The 19,841-nt window shown below is 39.5% G+C and overlaps 1 protein-coding gene across 2 annotated transcripts in view; it reads right to left on the bottom strand.

Annotated features, from left to right (window-relative positions):
- The window catches only part of CAB39L (calcium binding protein 39 like), a 91,451-nt gene that overhangs the window by 6,331 nt on the left and 65,279 nt on the right, over positions 1–19,841 (bottom strand). For both annotated transcript variants that reach the window (XM_039252171.1, XM_039252170.1), the window contains 3 exons: positions 17,314–17,373; positions 11,949–12,014; positions 5,546–5,689 (listed from right to left, as the gene is read on the bottom strand). In XM_039252171.1, coding sequence (XP_039108102.1) covers positions 5,546–5,689; positions 11,949–12,014; positions 17,314–17,373 — 270 coding nt within the window. The remainder of the gene's footprint in view (positions 1–5,545; positions 5,690–11,948; positions 12,015–17,313; positions 17,374–19,841) is intronic.

Genomic DNA, 19,841 nt, shown 5'->3' with positions numbered 1-19,841 from the left:
CCTCACGGCCACCGTCCTTATCATCATTCTGATTATGAAAGTGATACGTGAGGAAAACTAGGAAAAAGAGTAAAAAGACACAAAGGAGAAAGAAAAAAAATCTCTTCAACAATTCCGCCACCTAAAGATAACCACTGTGAATACCTGGTGAACATCCTTCCTGCATTTCTTTCTGCGCATATAGTTATATATATTTTAGACAAAACTGGGCTTGTGTTCTATACATGGTGGTTTGTAAGCTGCTTCTTCACTTACTGTGTTTTTAATATTTACAGCTTCTTCTTACACTGAAGCGAGTCAATCACCATTTAAGGTACAGTCGGGGCTACAATAAGACACACCGTTGTTCTGACAACTGCTTTGGTATTTTGGAATCCAAGTCTTTGGGATTTATAAATTGCACACAACTGTGGAAATTATCTAGGAAATCATGTATTTATTCCAAAACAACATGGAAAAGCAACTTAAAAAATTTTTTAAATAATATCCACATTTCATTATCTTCATTTTCTTTATATACTATCGCAACTATATTTGTTGAAGTGGGTATGATGTTATAAATACTCAGTGCCGGGGCGCCTGGGTAGCTTAGTCGGTTAAGCGTCCAACTTTCGCTTAGGTCATGATCTCGTGGTTCGTGGGTTCGAGCCCCGTGTCGGGCTCTGTGCTGACTGCCAGCTCAGAGCCTGGAGCCTGTTTCAGTCTGTGACTCCCTCTCTCTCTGACCCTCCCCTGCTCACGCTGTCTCTCTCTCTCTCTCTCTCCTAGAAATAAATAAAACATTAAAAATAAATAAATAAATAAATACTCAGTGCCAAGATTATCACACTGAGCCATGCATGAATAGGATGTTTGGTGATGTTGGTAAAGTTGGTCACAAAAACCCATTTGAATCTTTCTATAAACAAACATAGAGGTGACTATTTCATGAATTTCTAAAGAAAGTATTTTAAAAAGTAGAAAAGAGAGGTGAGGTCTTAATTACAGCTTTTCACTTTTTCTCCTCCATGACTTGGTTAAGTAAGCAAAAAGGGCACACTGAGTTCAAATGAAGACATGATAAAGTTGAGCATTCAGCACTGCTTAAAGTAGTTGATGGGGGTGCATGGGTGGCTCAGTCAGTTAAGCGTTGGACTCTTGACTTCAGCTCAAGTCATGATCTCACGGTTCATGGGATGGAGCCCCAAGTTGGGCTCTGCACTAATAGTGTGGAACCTGCTTGGGATTTTCTCTCTCTTTCTCTGCCCCTCCCCAGTTCTCTTTCACTCTTTCAAAATAAATAAATAAATATTAAAAAAAAATTTAAAGTAGTTGATGAAACATTAATTGAAATAAGGACTATTTCACTGTACTGCTAACGTTTTTAGAAAAAGTATTAATATTACATCGGCTCATGGCTGATTCCTAAATTTAGTCCGCTGAATTGTTTCCTCCATCAGTAGACTTAGATTTGGTATGTCAAGACTAGAGTGGCTGGCCTGCTAAAAAGAACAGGTCCTGAGGGAAGTGGGTAATTCATGGTTAGGCTTTCACCAAATTAATCTGTAATTCTGCATTCTTTTCAGTAAGACCACATGGAAAGGATTCTCAGCTAGGATATTTCTTGTTCTGTATACTTTTTTTTAGGTGAACTGTCAAGCTGGCCATTGTACTTTGGAATAAGTGAGGGTGGAGCTTCTTGTTTTCATGGAAATAGTTATTGCAGCCACCTGCTAGGATCTGAGTGACAGAGGAGTATGCTCAGGAACATTTTTGTCACTGGCCAAGCCTGAGTTCTAGCTGTTCTAAGAGGTGAGCCAACAGGTACAGACCACCCCTACCCCCACCCAGTTTGGTGGGAAGTGCCCTTTGCTATTAAGGAAGTTAACGGGAAAGGAAAGGGAACTTGCTCATAGTTGATTCCTAAGTTCATACTGGGCACATCTCTGGGACGGCTGGGATCACAGAGACAAAGTTCTCCTAAAACTAGTGTCTTAGAACTAGACTACTGACTTGAATTTAACTCTTGCATTTGGCAAGAGAGGAATCAGATCCAGATGGATTGCCCAAAGTCACTAGTGGCAATTAAGCCAGAACAAAGACGCAGGTCTCTTGACTTCCATCCAGCACTTTCCCACCACACTGTCCTGCTGGTCAACAGCAGAAAAAAACATGACATGGCATCTCATTCAATTCTCTGAACTTATCAGCAAGCCAATGAAAATAATCTAGTAAAGACATTTTAGTAGTAGATTGTTAAACATTTTCTGTCCTTTATGGAAGGTGCTTTTGGGGAAAAAAAACTATTAATACAGAACTGTGAAAAAAAGCTCTAGGACTCAGCTGTTGCTTTTTCTAAATAACAAAATATTATATTTGGCAAGTGAACAATTCAGTCCCTACTTCAGCAGAAGAAACACAGTTGAGTACGGGGTAGGCACATACAAGTAAACAAGTGGTCAGCTATTTTTAAATGCACCCACTCTGTCCAATGATTAGATGAACCAAATTCTGAGGACGGAAGCAGGTTAGTTCTCTTTGGCCAACCACTGAATACTTCCATAATACTGCATTTTTGAACAAAATTATATGTGGCTTGTTCTCATCTAGAATGTTATGTTAAACTTCCGCAGGAGCTGAATGACATGACACACAACCTCCTACAATGTCTTCAGTCCAGAGGGTCTGGAGAGGGTCTATCATTTATCCCTTGTAGGTAGCTTCCAGTGCTACAGCAGTCTACTTGTGCCTCTTCTGATTTGTGTTTACTTCTTTTAAAGTTTATTTATTTATTTATTTGAGAGAAACAGAGACAGCACAAGCAGGGAGGGGACAGAGTGAAGGAGAGAATCCCAAGCAGTTCAGAGCCTGAGGCAGGGCTCGAATCATGAAACCATGAGATCATGACCTGAACCAAAACCAAGAGTCAGCTGCTTAACTAACTGAGCCACCCAGGCACCCCTGTGTTTACTTTTTTATGAAATAATTCTGACATAGAAAAGAATACAATAATAACATTATCAGATGTCATGTTCCCATTATCTGCTCTATCAAATTCTAAGATCTGGCATACTTGCCTTGAGATTTTTTAATAAAACATTACAGATGTAATTAGAGGCTCTTGGTCACCTCCTCATGATATCGTTCTCCTCCCGCCCCTCCCCCTCCCACTGAGGTGACTGCCATTCTGAATTTGGTATTTATCATCTCCATACAGGTTCTCAGATAATACCTGCATAAGTATGAATCCATACACAGTGCTGTTTTGCACGTTTTCAAACTTTAAATAACATCCTTTTAACACTTCCTTATTCCATTCAATGTTTGGGATTTATCTCCGCTGATCCATATAACTCAACTGATTTTAACCCATTACTATATGCTACTGTATGAATATAGCACAGTTTATCTTCCCCACCTCCTGTTGGTGCCCATTTGTGGTCTTTTTGCTCTCATTTTATACCATTCTAAACAATGTTGTGATAAATATTATTGTACATTATTCCTTATGCACATGTGCAAGAGCATCTCTAAAAAATTGCTGAGAGGGGCACTTGAGTGGCTCAGTTGGTTAAATGTCCGACTCTTGATTTCGGCTCAGGTCATGATCTCACGCTTTATGAGATCAAGCCCTGCGTCAGGCTATGTGCTAACACAGTGGAGCCTGCTTGGAATTCTCTCTCCCTCTCATTCTCTGCCTTTCCTTCACTTTCTTTCACTTGCGGGCGTGCACGCGTGTGTGCACACACACACACACACACACTGTCTCTCTCTCTCAAAAATAAATAAACTTAAAAAAATTAACCTGTTCTTCACTGATTTATAATTCTTCCACTATCAAAATCAAGTTTCATGTTTGTACAGGGTTATTTCTCGGCCCTCTACCTTGGTTTTGTTGTTTTATTTATCTATCTCTATGCCAATACAATACTATCTTCATTTACTATAAATCTCAAGTCTTAGTATCTGGTAGAGTGGATTCCCCTACCTTGCTCTGTTTCAAAATTGCCATAGCTAACCTTAGACCATTGTTCTACCACATAAATTTCAGAACCAGCTTGTCAAGTTCCAGGAGAAGTCCTGCTGGGATTTTGAACATAATTGAATGGAATTTATAAATTAATTTGGTATTTTAATTTCTCTAGTGGCTCTCTGGACAATAAAGACCTGATGGCTGAAAGATGGACTAAACTTTTTTTACCTCTCAAAGCAACAGTTACATACCTTATAAACTGTCATGTCTCCCATTTTTAGACTTATAAATTCAATCACTGAATAAACATCATAAAGACCCAAAAAAGCCTGGAACCCCCTCGACTCTTAATTATACTCTAGAATATCTATCTTTTTTTTTTAATCCTTTAAAAAAATTTTATTTTGACAGTTTGCACATGTGTATGCACATAAGTGGGGGAGGGGTAGAGACAGGAGAGAGAATTCCAAGCAGGCTTTGCAGAATTGATGTGGGGCTTTAACCCAGGAACCATGAGATCATGACCTGAGAGGAAACCAGTAGTCCTACACTTACCCGACTGAGCCACTCAGGTGCCCCTCCAGATATCCATCCTAAGAAAAGAATCCTAAATATGGAAAAACAACTGACTGGATACACAAAGTGCTCATGACAGCATGAGCACTAAATATAATAAATATATTATAGAAATTATATATTATATATAATTATATACATATTATATATTATATTATATAAATATAAATAAATATTTAGGGAAATACCCTAAATATAAATAACAGAGGAATATTTAAGTAAACTAGAGTAAATAAATCTGATGATAAACTATAATGCTAATAAAACTACTGGCTCTAAAACCCATATATAAAACAATGAATTAATGTTCACCTCTTCTGGCATAGCATTAAGTGATAAAATTAGGATATCAATTTTGTGTACCATGTGAATACAGCTGCAGGAAAAAAAACCTTCAAATATGGGCACAGGAAAATAAAGTTTACTAAAATCTTTACAATAGTTTGGTTACAAGTATGGGATTACAGATTATAGATTTCTCTTTCCATGCTTAAAAAAATATATTGTCTAAAGTTACTAGGAGGCCACTTTGTCACTCTTACATGAAAGAAAAAATATTAGAAAGAAGCCGGTGTTATGGGGAACTAGTTTCCATTCAAAGCAAAATGCATTTAAAAAAATATTTCTAAACAAGTAATGAAAGTGAGTAGTGTCCCAGTATTTCTTCAATGCTTCACTTAAGGTTCAAAGAAACACTTTGAACAGAAGGCAGAAAGCAAAGCATTCAATAATGCTGACACTTGGGATCTGGGTTCTGGCTCTATCTCTGATTATTTTAGTGACATTTGGGAAACAGTATCCACCTATTTTCTCAGTGCAAAAAATGAAAATATTTAGAGATAGGGATTAGAAACAAATGGGCATTCATTAAAATAACTCTAAAATTTCATCCAAGTCACAGAAAACAGAAAGACTGCTTATTTCATTTTCCCTCAAGTATAAAGGAGAGTAAACAGCAGGGAGTTAGCCATTTGAAAGTGAAAAACAAATGCCCACGTTATTTCTGTTGCACTTTACCTTAAAGACATGGAAGGCTTCAAACTGAATGTTGGGACTTTTATCTCGAAGGAGGTTCATCATCAGTTTGAGGTTCTCTGTCTTGCTGATGTACTTTGTCATAATGGCAAAGTTGTGCCGGTCCAGGATCAGTTCACCTAGCAGCTACAAAAACAAACAAACAAGCAAACAAACACAGAATTAAAGCAATACTCTTTCTGAGAGCCATCTCATTAAAAATATATGGCACTTTTCCCTGAAAGAGAAACTATAAATGTGGTTAGGAGTGTTGACGTGAAAAAAACTGAGTCCTTTAAGTGCATCTTACATTTAGCACAGGCATGAAAGGAGTAGTTATTATTAAGTTATTTTAAGCTTTTCACACAGTTTTGCTAACCTCAGTGATTAATGCATTTCTGAATCTTTTTTTTTAAAGCATTGCTGCAGCTTAAAAAAGCTCTCTCTGTAGCTCTGATCCAGAACTAGCCCCAAATGAATTTATTATTTTCATCGCTTACTTTAATCTTGCTTCCCCAGTACTGCATTGCTTCTTAGGCATTGTGCCAGCATAAGAACACCAAAATTGATTCTACAATTATACCTCCCTTTCCTAAATAAGTGTACTCTAGTAGCTTACTGGGCAAATAGGTTCTGTTAAGTGAATCTTACCTTCCCCCTAACTTTTGTTACAAAACCAGGAAAAAAAAATCGTTGACCCTGAATCCATATGAAGTTCAGTATGTACAGCAAGTTTTTATAAAAAAGTAAAGCAAAACATTCCCTTGTGACAAATTAACAGTACCCCCCAAATGCAGCATTATTCCATGTTACGAACTGAATGTCTGTGTCCCCTAAAATCTATACGTTGAAATCCTAACCCCAAATGTGATGGTATTGGGAGGTGGGGCCTTTGGGAAGGTAGGATTACATGCACCGGGCTGGTGCTCTTATGAAAGAGACCCAAGAGCTCTCTCGCTGCTGGCACCTTGATGTTGGGCTGCTCGAGTCTCCCAAACTGAGAAAGAAACGTTACTTAAGCCATCCAGTCTGTGGTATTTTTGCTATAGCAGCCCAAACAGTCTAAGACACTTTAAAACAAAATAAAAATACCAAAAATGAGACTAGTGGGAGACCCTTTAGTAGCATCGCTGAATGTTCTCTACCTCATCAACTTTTTATTCTCTTGTAGTGGTAGCAGTCCTAAAGTTTCAGCAACCAGGCAGCTGAAATGCACCCTTCACACAGTTTTATATATGATATACTTATTTTTGAGTTCTCCTATTCACCAGACTTTCTCTGGATTCCTCAGGATAATAGTACAGATGGTTACAGAAACCCCAGATGGGAGGAGAAAGCACACGAAACTTTGAGCCGGCTATCTATCACAATACCATCTGGCAACAGAACCCCAGACCCATGTGTGCAGTGATGTGTGTGTGTGTGTGTGTGTGTGTGTGTGAGGATGTGACGGTGTGCATCTGGCTGTCTAGTTAACAAGTACGAACTACGCACCTTAAAGTTATTTTAGTGCACAAAAGGAAATGACTGGGCAGTGCTGGGTGTTAGCTGGGTGGCCTCAAACATGGCACAACTGTCATGTAAACTGTTGGTCTTTGTTTTCCTTAATCTGCAGCATCTAAAGCTAACTGCCGCTCTTCTGGAAACTTTCTTTGTTCCTGGTTTAAAGGCCACTGCATTCTTCTGGTTTCTTATCTCTGGCAGCTTGTTCCTTTGCTCCTGTGTTACTGCTCCCCTCACATAGGAATTTTCCAAGTGGTATACATGAATCTCTGATCTTTTCTCTCTCTTCATTCTCATCTAGGCCCAATGGCTTCAACTATAACATGTAGGAAGATGTATCCTGTATTTCAAGTCCCAATTTCTTTCCTGAACTCTATACCAACGTTTCTTTTTCTTTTCCTTTTTTTTTTTATTTGAGAGAGAGAGAGAGAGAGAGAGAGAGAGAGAATCTCAAGCAGGCTCTACACTCAACACAGAGCCCAACAGAGGGCTTGATGCCACAACCCTGGGATCATGACCTGAGCTGAAATCAAGAGTCTGATGTTCAACCAACTGAGTCCCGCAGGAGCCCCCCGACCCGTTTTCTTTCTTTTTTTATTTAAAAAAAAAACAAACATATATTTATATATACCTAACAGGAAGAGTAAAACCAAAGCAAGTAGAAATAATAAGAGTTTTTTTACCTTAGTGTTTCATGAAATTGATCAGAGCCAATCGCCCCCGCCCCCAATTCTACCAAACTCCTTTTGAATTATAATCTTTCTTGCTAGTAATTAAGTGTTGGGCTCTGAAGAAGATAAGAAATAAATTCCTAAGCTCTGTCATGTGAGCGAAGGAATTTTTTTGTCAATTATTTTTTATTGACACCAGGAATCCAAGCATCTCAAGGTGGCTCGTGAAAACTTAGAATATGATTAACAAAGACAGCTGGTAGCTTTGGCATCAGAAAACAGCCGAGCTTTAAGACAGTTTATCACTTAAACAATACTCTAAGTACACTCTTAAAATAATCTAAACCCTCTTCTGTTTTCTAAGATGGAACATCTATGCACTAAATATTACAGAATACAGAGATATAAACATAGCTGTGTCAAAACAGACCATACTGTACCACAGACCTAATTCTCAGAAGGAAAAACCAACAGGGCACCAGTGGAGCTCCCCAAAACAATGGTTTTCTACTAAATACAGGCTCTCTCCTTGAATAAAGTGATGTCTGTCTAGTATTCAAAAAAGCCAACTCTTTGGTGCTCATTTTAACAATGTCTGTATTGTAGATATGCTTTATTTGTCTTTTTCTCTTAAGAGAGAGTGAGTGGGGGAGGGGCAGAGAGAGAGGAAGAAAGAGAATCTTAAGCAGGTGCCACACTCAGGGCAGAGCCCAATGTGGGGCTCAAACTCACAACTGTGAGATCACGACCTGAGCTGAACTCAAGAGTCAGACACTTAACCAACTGAGCCAGCCAGGCGCCCTGCTTTATCTGTCTTTTACTAGGTTTTTTTGGTATCCAGTCAGTGCTCAGTTTTACCACACTGTAAATAAAACATTTGTGAGACACTCCACTATAAAAGATTTTAGGTAAGAGTAGCAGCCAATGCAGTATGTCTGGCTGGATTACTAAAGAACAGGAAAGAGGCTTTCTGAGTGCACTGGGGCACCTGTGAATAAGTAGGAAGCACAATCAAGTGGAAAAGGGGGAGTTTCCATATAGACAGCAGTGAAGAATGAACCTTCTCACCACCACCCCCGTGTGCTACCCACCAGAGTTGTATTACAGACTGTACCAATCATACATCCACTGCTTCCATTTTCAAATGCAAATGCATCCTGAGAGTGGGATCAGTCTAATTCATACCCTAGTCCCAATTATCTATTTAGAATAGATCACCTTCTAGAGATTGAACACTGAGGATAGGAGAGGAATATTTTATATTACTATAAAATTTATTTTTATCTTATTGATCAAATATCTACTTCTTACCGTGAGCTAGGCTCTGCTCTAACCACTTTATGCCTATTAACGAGGGGACAAGACAAGGTATGGCTGGCGACATCTTGAGAACAGAATGGGGACAGTGGGCACATGGGTAGGAGGAGATGACAGGGTAGCAAGAAGGAAAACAACAGGAAGAAGGCCCAGAAGGGAGGTGTTTGGATGAACAACTGTTAGCTTTATCACTTCACCTAAGGCCCTACAGACCATCGATCACAGAAACATTTCCATCAGAAGTTCCTGTCACAGCTGAAAATGGCACAAAGATAAACTCTAAAGTCTACGACCCTCAGTTTCTGGCTCTCAATTTAGTTCAAATCACGTTAGTTCATACCAATGTCGCTACTTTGGTTCAGGGTCTCATACATTCTCACTAAAAAGAGGAAGGATTTGGGAAATGTATGAGCTCTTTCTTATATGGCGGCCCCTCAGAGCGCTGTCGTCTGTTTCCTATTCAATTTCTACTTCCCTTATCTTATGATATCTTATGATACAGAGCAGCTCCCCCCTCGGCTGTCCTGGCAGAGCCCTGAGCAAATGGGCCATTCTGCTCTTTAGGTAGTACGTAGGCATGCCAACAGGTGCAACCTTATCTTCAACTGCTGTTAACAAGCTTTCTGGACGTGGGAGAGCTTGGCATGATGTCACTGCTTTTGTCTGAAGCTCCATCTCACACTCCAGGGTCCAGAAGCAAGAGCAGGGACCCCTCTGGTATATTTTCTACATAGATGAGCTTGTGTGGGTTTCTACGCAAGGGGAAACTCAATAAAGAGTGCTGAATGAGTGGCTGAAAATAGCTCACTGACCCCTCCGTTAACAGGTACCACTGGAGAAGCGAGGGCACAAACACAGGATAAGGCAGGTCATGAGGTCATGGCTGAGGCAAAATCATGGGTAAAATGAACTGACAGAAATGTGATACAAAATGGACTTAATTTATCACTTTAGTTAAAACTGTATTCAATCTTTAGAAATAAACACATTGTTCTATTAATGTAATTATCCCAACATGTAAAAATAATACAGGTGATATTCAGTAAGCCCAAAAATCATACAAACTACTTGACAAAACCAGCCAACGATTATCTGCCAAAAACATTCTTTGGAATATGAGTGGGGTCTGAAGGGTAGGGACGCAGATCTAACTGACATTCTGCTCCCACAGGGGCAGCCCCCTCCCTTCCCAAGGCCACATGGCTGCTTTCAGGCACTGTTTCACTGAGGGAGGGAAGGCCACTCACTGACTACGTGGCCAACTATGTGGCCATACTCTGCTGGGCTGCCTGCCTCATGAGGGAGAGGGAACTTGCAAAGGCATTTCATAGGTGATATAACCTCCAATAGTAAATGCCACTGTTTACACAACACACACACACCTCTCTTCCCCCACTCATCACTTCCTGCCCTTATGCCCTTCATAACTGTTCTAAAATCACCTGAAAATTACATATTTATCTATTGTCTGTTCTCCTCCAACAGAATGTAAGGTCCATAGTGATGTGACTTCATTTTGTTCTTGGCTGTCACCGTAATGTCAGGAACAGGAGCACATAAGTATTTGTTGACCAAATGGAAAGCCCTTTTACCTCCCTCACCACCCCAATAATTTATCCAACTAAGCTATTTGCAGATAATTGAGAATTGACTTTATTTTCTCTTCCAGCTAGTGATACCATCTTTTAACCTCTTTCCAGAGTCTGTTTCGGTGTGTAATACTGACAATTTTTAGAAAAGCACGGTTTTGTGTTCTTGATCATGTAGTCTTCTCACATATCTGTTTATTGCACCTACTTTATTAAAGATTATTCTTTTAACTCTTAAAGAATAAGCATGTTTCACACTTCAGCATCTTTGCTGGAAATACAATTTGAACATGTTAAATGCTGGAGGTAGTAAAAATGACCTGTAGTAAAACACTAATAAGAATGCTCAGATAATGGAACTCAAACATTACAATGTGGTAAAAAAAAAAAAAAAAATTCTTTAGAAAAAGATGTTACAAATCTGGGGGTAAGTGCTTCCCAGAAGCCCCAGAACATTTCAACTCTATAAACACCATTTCATAGTAGAAAGTTGTCTTCCCTCTCCATTGAAAATATATTAAGAATTTCTCCAGTAATGTTATAAACTTAGAGGGGAAGTTTGATCTTGCATTTGATGTGTTATATTTTGTCAGTGTCACCTATTCTTTTCCCCTTCTCTGCAAAATACCCTATGATGTCTAGATTACATCGATGTGTAAGAGAAATACGGTCATTGTGTTTTCTGTTTCAAGATACACTGAAAGAGAACTACAGGAGGAGCATGTGGGTGGCTCAGTTGGTTAAGTGTCCAACTTCGGCTCAGGTCATGATCTCACAACTGTGAGTTCAAGTCCTACATTGGGCTCTGTGCTGACAGCTCGTATTCTGTGTCTCTCTCTCTCTCTGCCACCCCCCCACTTACACTCTGTCTCTCTCAAAAATAATATATAAGCATTAAAAAAAAAAAAGAACTACAATAGAATTTTGCTGTTTCTTCCTTATAAACAGTAATTCAGATATTAATTTCAAGCTAAGAGTGATATCTTTTCATCTCTAGAAAAAATCTCCTAGGAGAGAACTGTGGTTTTACTTAAGTTAACTTGGGTTTGACCTTCTTTCTGAGCTGAAATAGACAAAATTCTACTTTATCACACACTTACTACTTTTATGTTATTACTTCCAAAAAGTAGTCAAGGCAGAACACTTAACATTGTTTTGCTACAAAGTACAGTCATAACATGAAACATACTTTTCAAGTTACAAAAAAAAAAAAAGGTGGGGGAAACACTTTAATTTTTCCTATATGTACTTGTCCACTAATGGACCATCATTTAATAACAAGACATCAACCAATACAGACCCTAACTTAAAGCAATTTGATATTACCTTTAAAGATTGTCTCTTGGTCACATAATTCTCAGACTGAAGCAATTTCTCATAGTCTTCAAAAATCTAATGAAAAGAAAATAAATATTAGAGTGTAACACCAGCAGTGGTTTCTCTGCATTAGGTTTGCTTGCACTCTTGCTTCACAAGTAAATTCCCAGCCCACTTGGCCAGTGCGACCCAGCTGCTGTGCTCTGCATCCATGTGCTGAATGCCACGCTGATCAGCGTGTGATCACACTCTCCACCGGGGGGGTCCCTGGTTCACCATCCTTTACACATAAAGATGCTGAGGGATAGGGAGGTCAAGTGATACAACAGATGTACTTCACCATTTTAGCTCTGCAAGTTAAAAATTGAGTGGAAAAATGGAGTATTTGAGTCCTCTCAACACATCCTTTTGAATAATAGATCTATTAACTCATTTAGTAAATGAGTAGCAAAATAACACATTGCATGGCATTTGTTCAGGTAGCCTTGCTCATAGCTACTAGTGCATGAATAATTTAGGAAAAGATGAAATATGCTTAGGGCTCCACTTGGTACCCCATAAAGAATCACACTGTCAAGTTCATAGTGTGAACACATGAAGGAATGGGGCAACTTCTGCCTCATGATGGCCATGCTAATCTAATCCCAGCTGGCCTCTCTGGAGGATTTCCACGGTCCCCAGAAACTGGGGGACACTGGTGTTTGGGGCCTCCTGTTTCCCAGTGTGGCTGTCAACCACTGCCCACTGCCTGGGCCCTTTCTTTCACATAGAGTGCCACAGACTGGGGAAGCTCAGTGTCGACCTCCCACCACGCAAGGACATGCTTCAGGGAGCACTGAGGTGGGAGGAGCGAGCCCAACAGAGAACTGAAGCAGGAGAGTCCAGGGGCTGAGGAGACTGGAAACCAGTTCTGGTCCCCAGAGGGCTGAGGGCGAGGGGTGCATGCACGTGTGAGGTAAGGGCAAGCAGTGCACACAGATGATAATTACCAACTGGGAATTAAGAGAGTGGAAGTGAAAACGAAAATATCTAGGGGCGCCTGGGTGGGTTAATCAGTTAAGTGTTTGAGTTCAGCTCAAGTCATGATCTCAGGGTTTGTGAGTTTGAGCCCCACACCGGGCTCTCTGCTGTCAGCACAGGGCCTGCATCGGGTCTTCTGACACCTCTCTCTCTGCCCTCCCCCACTCACACTCTGTCTCTCTCTCTCAAAAATAAATAAACATTAAAAAAAAATCTAGTTCACATTAAAGTCATAATAATTATACTCTTTTATATGAAGGACTTATTGTTTATACCAAACAATATGCTTAATTTTATTGTCGTGAAACTCAAGAGGATTTTGTGGGACATTAAATTTATCAAATTTTGTGATAAGGTTTTTAAAAATTTTAATTTCAACTTAGTTAACATATAGTGTTATATTAGTTTCACATGTAAAATATAGCAACTCAACACTTCCATACATCACCCAGTGCTCATAAGGCCAACTGCCCTCCTTAATCTCGAAGTCCTATTTCCCCCCATTTCCCCACCTAACTCCCCTCTGGTAACCATCAGTTTGTTCTCTACAATCAAGAGTATGTTTCTTGGTTTGTCTCTTATTTTGTTTTCCTCTTCTCATTTGCTTTGTTTCATAAGTTCCACATATGAATGAAATCATACGGAAGCAGAAACTTCATATATGTATGTATAAGGTATGACATTCCCCAAGATGCCAGTTTCATTATTAGAGTCATATATCAATGTGCTCCCATTTCATGGTTTACTGCTAAAGAAATATGAAACTCAGGAAGTATGAATTTTGAGGGGGCATGAGCTCTCAGAGCTGGTGCTCAGGTCAGTGGGGCAGCCTCAGTGTCTGTGAAGCTACCAGATGACACAAAAAGTAACTATAAGTACGAAGAAAAAATTAGGTAAATAAGGGTCAAGGAGAATGAGTTTAGTCTCCCAAATTGTTATGTACTATGTCCTGAATGCAAAGCAGTGTTGCACAACACATTTACATCACTCATTCTGTAGAAAAGATTAGTAGCTGATTCCATGGGTTTTGTTATAAACTATCTTAGCTCTCTTATTTTCACTTATTATAATGTACATCTACTGAGTCTCTAACATTCCATCCAGCACCTACAGTTTCTGATCAACCAAACTATAGTAACAGTTCATTTCCTCAGTTCAAAAATATGCCATTTTACACAAAAACAGACACATAGACCAATGGAACAGAATTGAGAACTCAGAGCTGGACCCAAAGGTATACAGCCAACTAATCTTTGACAAAGCAGAAAAGAACATCCAATGGAAAAAAGACAGCCTCTTTAACAGATGGTGTTGGGAGAATTGGACAGCAACATGCAGAAGATTGAAACTAGATCAATTTCTCATACCATACACCAAAATAAACTCAAAATGGATAAAGGACCTGAACGTGAGAGAGGAAACCATCAAAACCCTAGAGGAGAAAGCAGGAAACAACCTCCTTGACCTCCATTGCAGCAACTTCTTACTTGACACATCCCCAAAAGCAAGGGAAACAAGAGCAAAAATAAACCATTGGGACCTCATCAAGATTAAAAGCTTCTGCACGGCAAAGGAAACAATCCACAAAACGAATAGGCAACCAACGGAATGGGAAAAGATAGTTGCAAATGACATATCAGACAAAGGGTTAATATCCAAAATCTATAAGGAACTCACCAAACTCCACACCCGAAAAACAAACAAGCCAGTAAAGAAATGGGCAGAAGATATGAACAGACACTTCTCCAAAGAGGACATCCAGATGGCCAACAGACACATGAAATGATGCTCAGCATCCCTCCTCATCAGGGAAATACAAATCAAAACCACACTGAGATACCACCTCTCGCCAGTCAGAGTCATTAAAATGAGCAAGTCAGAGGACTCTAGATGCTGGCGAGGATGTGGAGAAACGGGCACCCTCCTACACTGTTGGTGGGAGTGCAAACTGGTGCAGCCCCTCTGGAAAACAGTGTGGAGGTTCCTCAGGAAACTAACAATAGAACTCCCCTATGACCCAGCAATAGCACTGCTAGGAATTTACCCAAGGGATACAGAAATGCTGATGCACAGGAGCACATGTACCCCAATGTTCATAGCAGCACTCTCCACAATAGCTAAAACATGGAAAGAGCCTAAGTGTCCATCAACAGACGAATGGATCAAGAAGATGTGGTTTATCTATACGATGGAATACTACATGGCAATGAGAAAGAATGAAATCTGGCCATATGTAGCAACATGGATGGACCTTGAGGGTGTAATGTTGAGCGAAATAAGTCAGGCAGAGAAGGACAAATATCATATGTTTGCACATATAGGAGGATTAGGAGGAACTTAACAGAGGACCATGGGGGAGAAGAAGGGGGGAAATGGTGGGGGAAAGGGAGAGAGGCAAACCATGAAAGACTCTTGAATGCTGAGAACAAACTAAGGACTGATGGGTGAGGGTGGGAGCGGGGAGATGGGCATGGAGGAGGGCACTTGTGGGGATGAGCACTGGCTGTTATATGGAAACCAACCCGACAATAAACTATTCGTAAAAAAAATAATAATAAAGAAAAACATTAAAAAATATGCTATTTTATTTTGGTCTAGAAGCTTTTGGATATTTGTGGCAATAAAAATTATTCTCTCTTCATGTCTTTACACTTGGATCAAAGTACTCCAATTGATCCCATGAATATTTTCTTGATAACTTTAGGATATGAAAATGCTTTTGATTTCATGATTACATCACTAATTCTTTAAAAAAAATTTTTTTAATGTTTATTTATTTGAGAGAGAGGGAGACAGAAACAAACTGTGAGCAGGGGAGGGGCTGCGAGAGAGGGAGACACAGAATCTGAAGCAGGCTCCAGGCTCTGAGCTGACAGCAAGAGCTCAATGAGAGGCTGGAACCTGCGGACCACGAGATCCTGACCTGAACTGAAGTCGGATGCTTACCCAACTGAGCCACCCATGTGCCCCTGCTAATTCTTAATCTTAAAGAAAGATATGTAAACAATTTGTGAATAAAAGACATATTGTTAAATTTCTGTGATTTGGATATGTGAAACTATGACAAACTGACAGGGAGGGTATTCGGTATCTTCACAGAATCATGTGCTTGCTTTTACCTATTTGTGTAGCTAACTAGAAAAGTTTAAATTACTCAGTGGCTTATATTATATTTCAATGGGACAGCATTGGTCTAGAGTATCTGGACCAATACTAGATCAAGATTTACAGTTTCTCTTTTAGGTTTGTGCCATGTTCACTTTAAACATGCTGCCTCTCTTGCTTATATATCTAGCAAAAGCAGAGCTGTTCTTAGATATATTTATTTACCAACATTCATTGAACACCACCATTGTATGACATTGAATTAGGTATTAGGGATACAAGTAATAATGACAAAATTTAATACTGAGGGATAATGGTATCATCCTAAAAAAATTTGTATCTTTACAAATTCCTACAACAACCTATGAGGTAGGCATTATTAATATCTTCATTTTGCAGTAGGTGCAATACCTTGTCCAAGGTCACACAATTAGTAAGAGGCAGAGCTGGTTCTTGATGCCAGGCAAGCAGACTCAAATCTGTGTTTGACACATAAGGTTCCTGCTTCTCAGGGAGCTCAGGAACCAGCCAGAAAGGTATAGATACTCCATAATAATACAATGTGAAAAGTGGGGGTGGGGGAAGTGTGTGTGTGCATGCATGTGGACAGGTGGGATAAGGGAAAGCTTCCTAGAAGAGTCATGTTTCCACTGAATCTCAAAGGGATGGGTTGGATTCACCATTTGAGAAGGGAACTGGTATTTCTACTAGTAAGTCAAACTAATTATCAAGTAAGTAAAATGATTTATTTTTTAGTGAGGGTGGAGTGCTCTTCCATTTATGGTTACCTACTTCCTCTTTTTTTTGTGTGTGTTTGTTTATTTTTGAGAGAGAAAGCATGAGCAGGGGAGGGCAGAGAGAGAGGGGACAGAGGATCTGAAGCGGGCTCCGCGCTGACAAGAGTAAGTCCGAGGCGGGGCTCAAACTCACGAACCATGAGATCATGACCTGAGCTAAAATCAGATGCTCAACCCACTGAGCCATGCAGGTACCCCTGCCTCCTGTCTCATAAGGGCAGCATGGATGCTCTTAAATCAAGAACAAAGTGAGCAGGTACCAGTCATTTTCTGGAGCTGATACAACAGGAAGAGGTATGAAAAATGAAAAAGCCCTTATTTCCTGCCATCCTCAATTTTCCACAAAGTTTCCTGATGACCTAGCTTCCAGGAGCAAGTGTCCATAGATCTAAGAAGAAGAGAGTGGGGAAAAGAGAGAAAGAGGTAAAATCTTAAAAAGGACTTCTACTTACAGTGTCATAATTTTGTTCTAAGAAGTCTGCAACCAACACTTTGTGTCTCGTTAGTAGATCCTAGAAAAAGAACAGTTATGTGAAATAAAATTATTATAGCTAATAAATGTTACAAACTTGGCTTTTCCTTCTAAGAATTATATAAATCCAGTCACTTGAAACACATAAAAGTTTCTGAAGAATATTTTCTTCATATCACAAAATTATTTCCATTCTTAGTTTAAGATGTGAAATGCAAATTTATTTCATGTTAAAAACAATAAAGCGTATTAATTCATATCATTGTTAGATTTATGATAGGAATGGTTTAGTCAAACAGATGGAACCTATGCAAGGGGGTTTGGATATTTCTGCAGGCCATGACTACCCTGTGAGGATGGTATAATAAAATCCAAATAAAGCTTATGATGATCTTTTTGATGTATCATTAATAGCTATATATATATATATATATACTTATATATATATATACTTTAGAATTTTTTTAATGTTTATTTTTGAGAAAGAAATAGAGTGAGAGTGGGGTAGGGGCAGAAAAAGGGAGACACAGAATCTGAAGCAGGTTTCAGGCTCTGAGCTGTCAGCACAGAGCCCGACACTGGGCTCGAACCCACAAACTGCGAGATCATGACCTGAGCCAAAGTCAGAGGCTTAACTAACTGAGCCACCCAGGTGCCCCCAATAGCTTATTATTATTATTATTATTATTAAAGATTTCTGAATGTCTTAAAACTGTATCTCACAAGTTAACTTAAAAGATTTTTAGGAATGTCAACCTTTAGTTTTTTTCCTTAACCGTGTTTAAAATGGAGGTGCCTAGGCCGTGGAGAAGCACAAGAATGACACGTAACTGCCACGTCAGGATCTCCTCGCTCCCAGGCTGATGGGCCGCGAGGTGCTGTGCAGAGACTGCAGTGACTAAGCAGCACAATGCCCCCTTTCAAAGATGAAGACAAGCAGACTGCTCTTATTACAGGAATAACTCTCAGAAAATGGAACAAAAGCATAAAGGAACATTTGACTGTCTTCAACTCACACCTAAATTATATCCTTAATTCACCTTAATGTTGAAAGAAAACAAGCCTCACCTAATCCCTTTTATACGCTTAGAGGCTAAATACCCTGTCTGGGTAGGATGTAGAATTTAATTAAAAACATAACAAGAATTTAAAAATTTTCCAAAATAAGTTCTTAGACTTTAATACACATTTAATTAAAAGTACCTAAAAGCATATAGAAGATCCACAACCTAAATTCACAGAGAACATGAAGGTAGCAGCAATGGCAAAACTCACACATTTCTATTTTAATACCAAGTAAAATATTTAAAGCATTTTGCACTGTAATATTCAGGTTCAAGAACAATGAGCATGGCTATTGATTTCATTTCATTACTTATCATCACATCTTGGTTGACCACGGAGCCTACCAGTGGAAAGCTGTACTTTTTTTTTAGAGTAGAACATTCAGTTCTGTTTTGGAACTGGAATTTTAAAATGGGAAAACCCTCAACTGCCCAGCTAGCTCAGTCAGTAGAGCATGAGACTCTTAAAATGGGAAAACCCTCTACAGGAATTCACTCCTGGCCTGTCTGAGGTCAAAATTCAAACAAGTTCCTATATCAGGGGGTCCCCCAAAAAGAATAAGGTAGTTCCATAGCATTCTTAAGGGTCCCTCATTTTCAGACACCCCCTTCCCTAATCTCTTCAGAGTATCAGTGATTTTCTGAGTGGACCCTGGTTAGAAAGGGTGGCAGCAGACACTGTGTCTGCCTGCAGCAACGGTGGGCAGGCCTGTGCGTGGGAACCATGCGCGCTCAAGGCTGCAGGTCTGCACACGTAGTGACAGCGGCAGCAGACAGAGCACTGTGCAGATAAGTGCTGCCTGGGGAGGTTTCCATTCACTGTGCATTAGTGTTACTCCAAAGACAGAGGCCTCAGGAGGGAGTCCTGTTAGTAGCAGCAATGTCAAATTCCAAGGGGGAAAAACTTGAAATAACTTGCATATCAAATAATAGAAACATAAAATATGGTGGGGAAGAATTCCTCTAGCACATGTACATGGTGGGAATAAGCCAATAAATGATTCTGTCTCTCTCTCTCCCTCTCTCTCTCTCTCTCTCACACACACACACACACACACACACACTTTCTCTCACATTAGTGTGTATATATTCATAGCTATACCTTCAAATTTCTGTTCATAATAAATACACGCATACAACTGGAGGAATATTCTATACATACACCCATGCATATATACAAAGATAAATATAATTGCTGCATCACTGTAGATCATAGAACAGTGGAAAAAATAAAATAGGATCCTACTCAAAAAGGAAAAAGCAGAAAGTTGCAAAGAAAAATAAAGTTCAATTTTAAATTATTTAAAATTTTAAAAATTGTTGGGGTGCCTGGGTGGCTTAGTAGAGTTCAGAGTACGACTTTGGTCATGATCTCGTGGTTCATGGGTTTGAGGCCCACATCGGGCTCTGTGCTTACAGCTCGGGGCCTGCAGCCTGTTTCTGA

This window comes from Hyaena hyaena, unplaced genomic scaffold (genome assembly GCF_003009895.1).
Source record: "Hyaena hyaena isolate Hyena2069 unplaced genomic scaffold, ASM300989v1 scaffold_410, whole genome shotgun sequence".
In the NCBI taxonomy this organism is placed as follows: domain Eukaryota; kingdom Metazoa; phylum Chordata; class Mammalia; order Carnivora; family Hyaenidae; genus Hyaena; species Hyaena hyaena.
The sequence above is the reverse complement of the archived record's forward strand: the minus strand, read 5'-3'. Positions and strand labels throughout refer to the sequence as shown.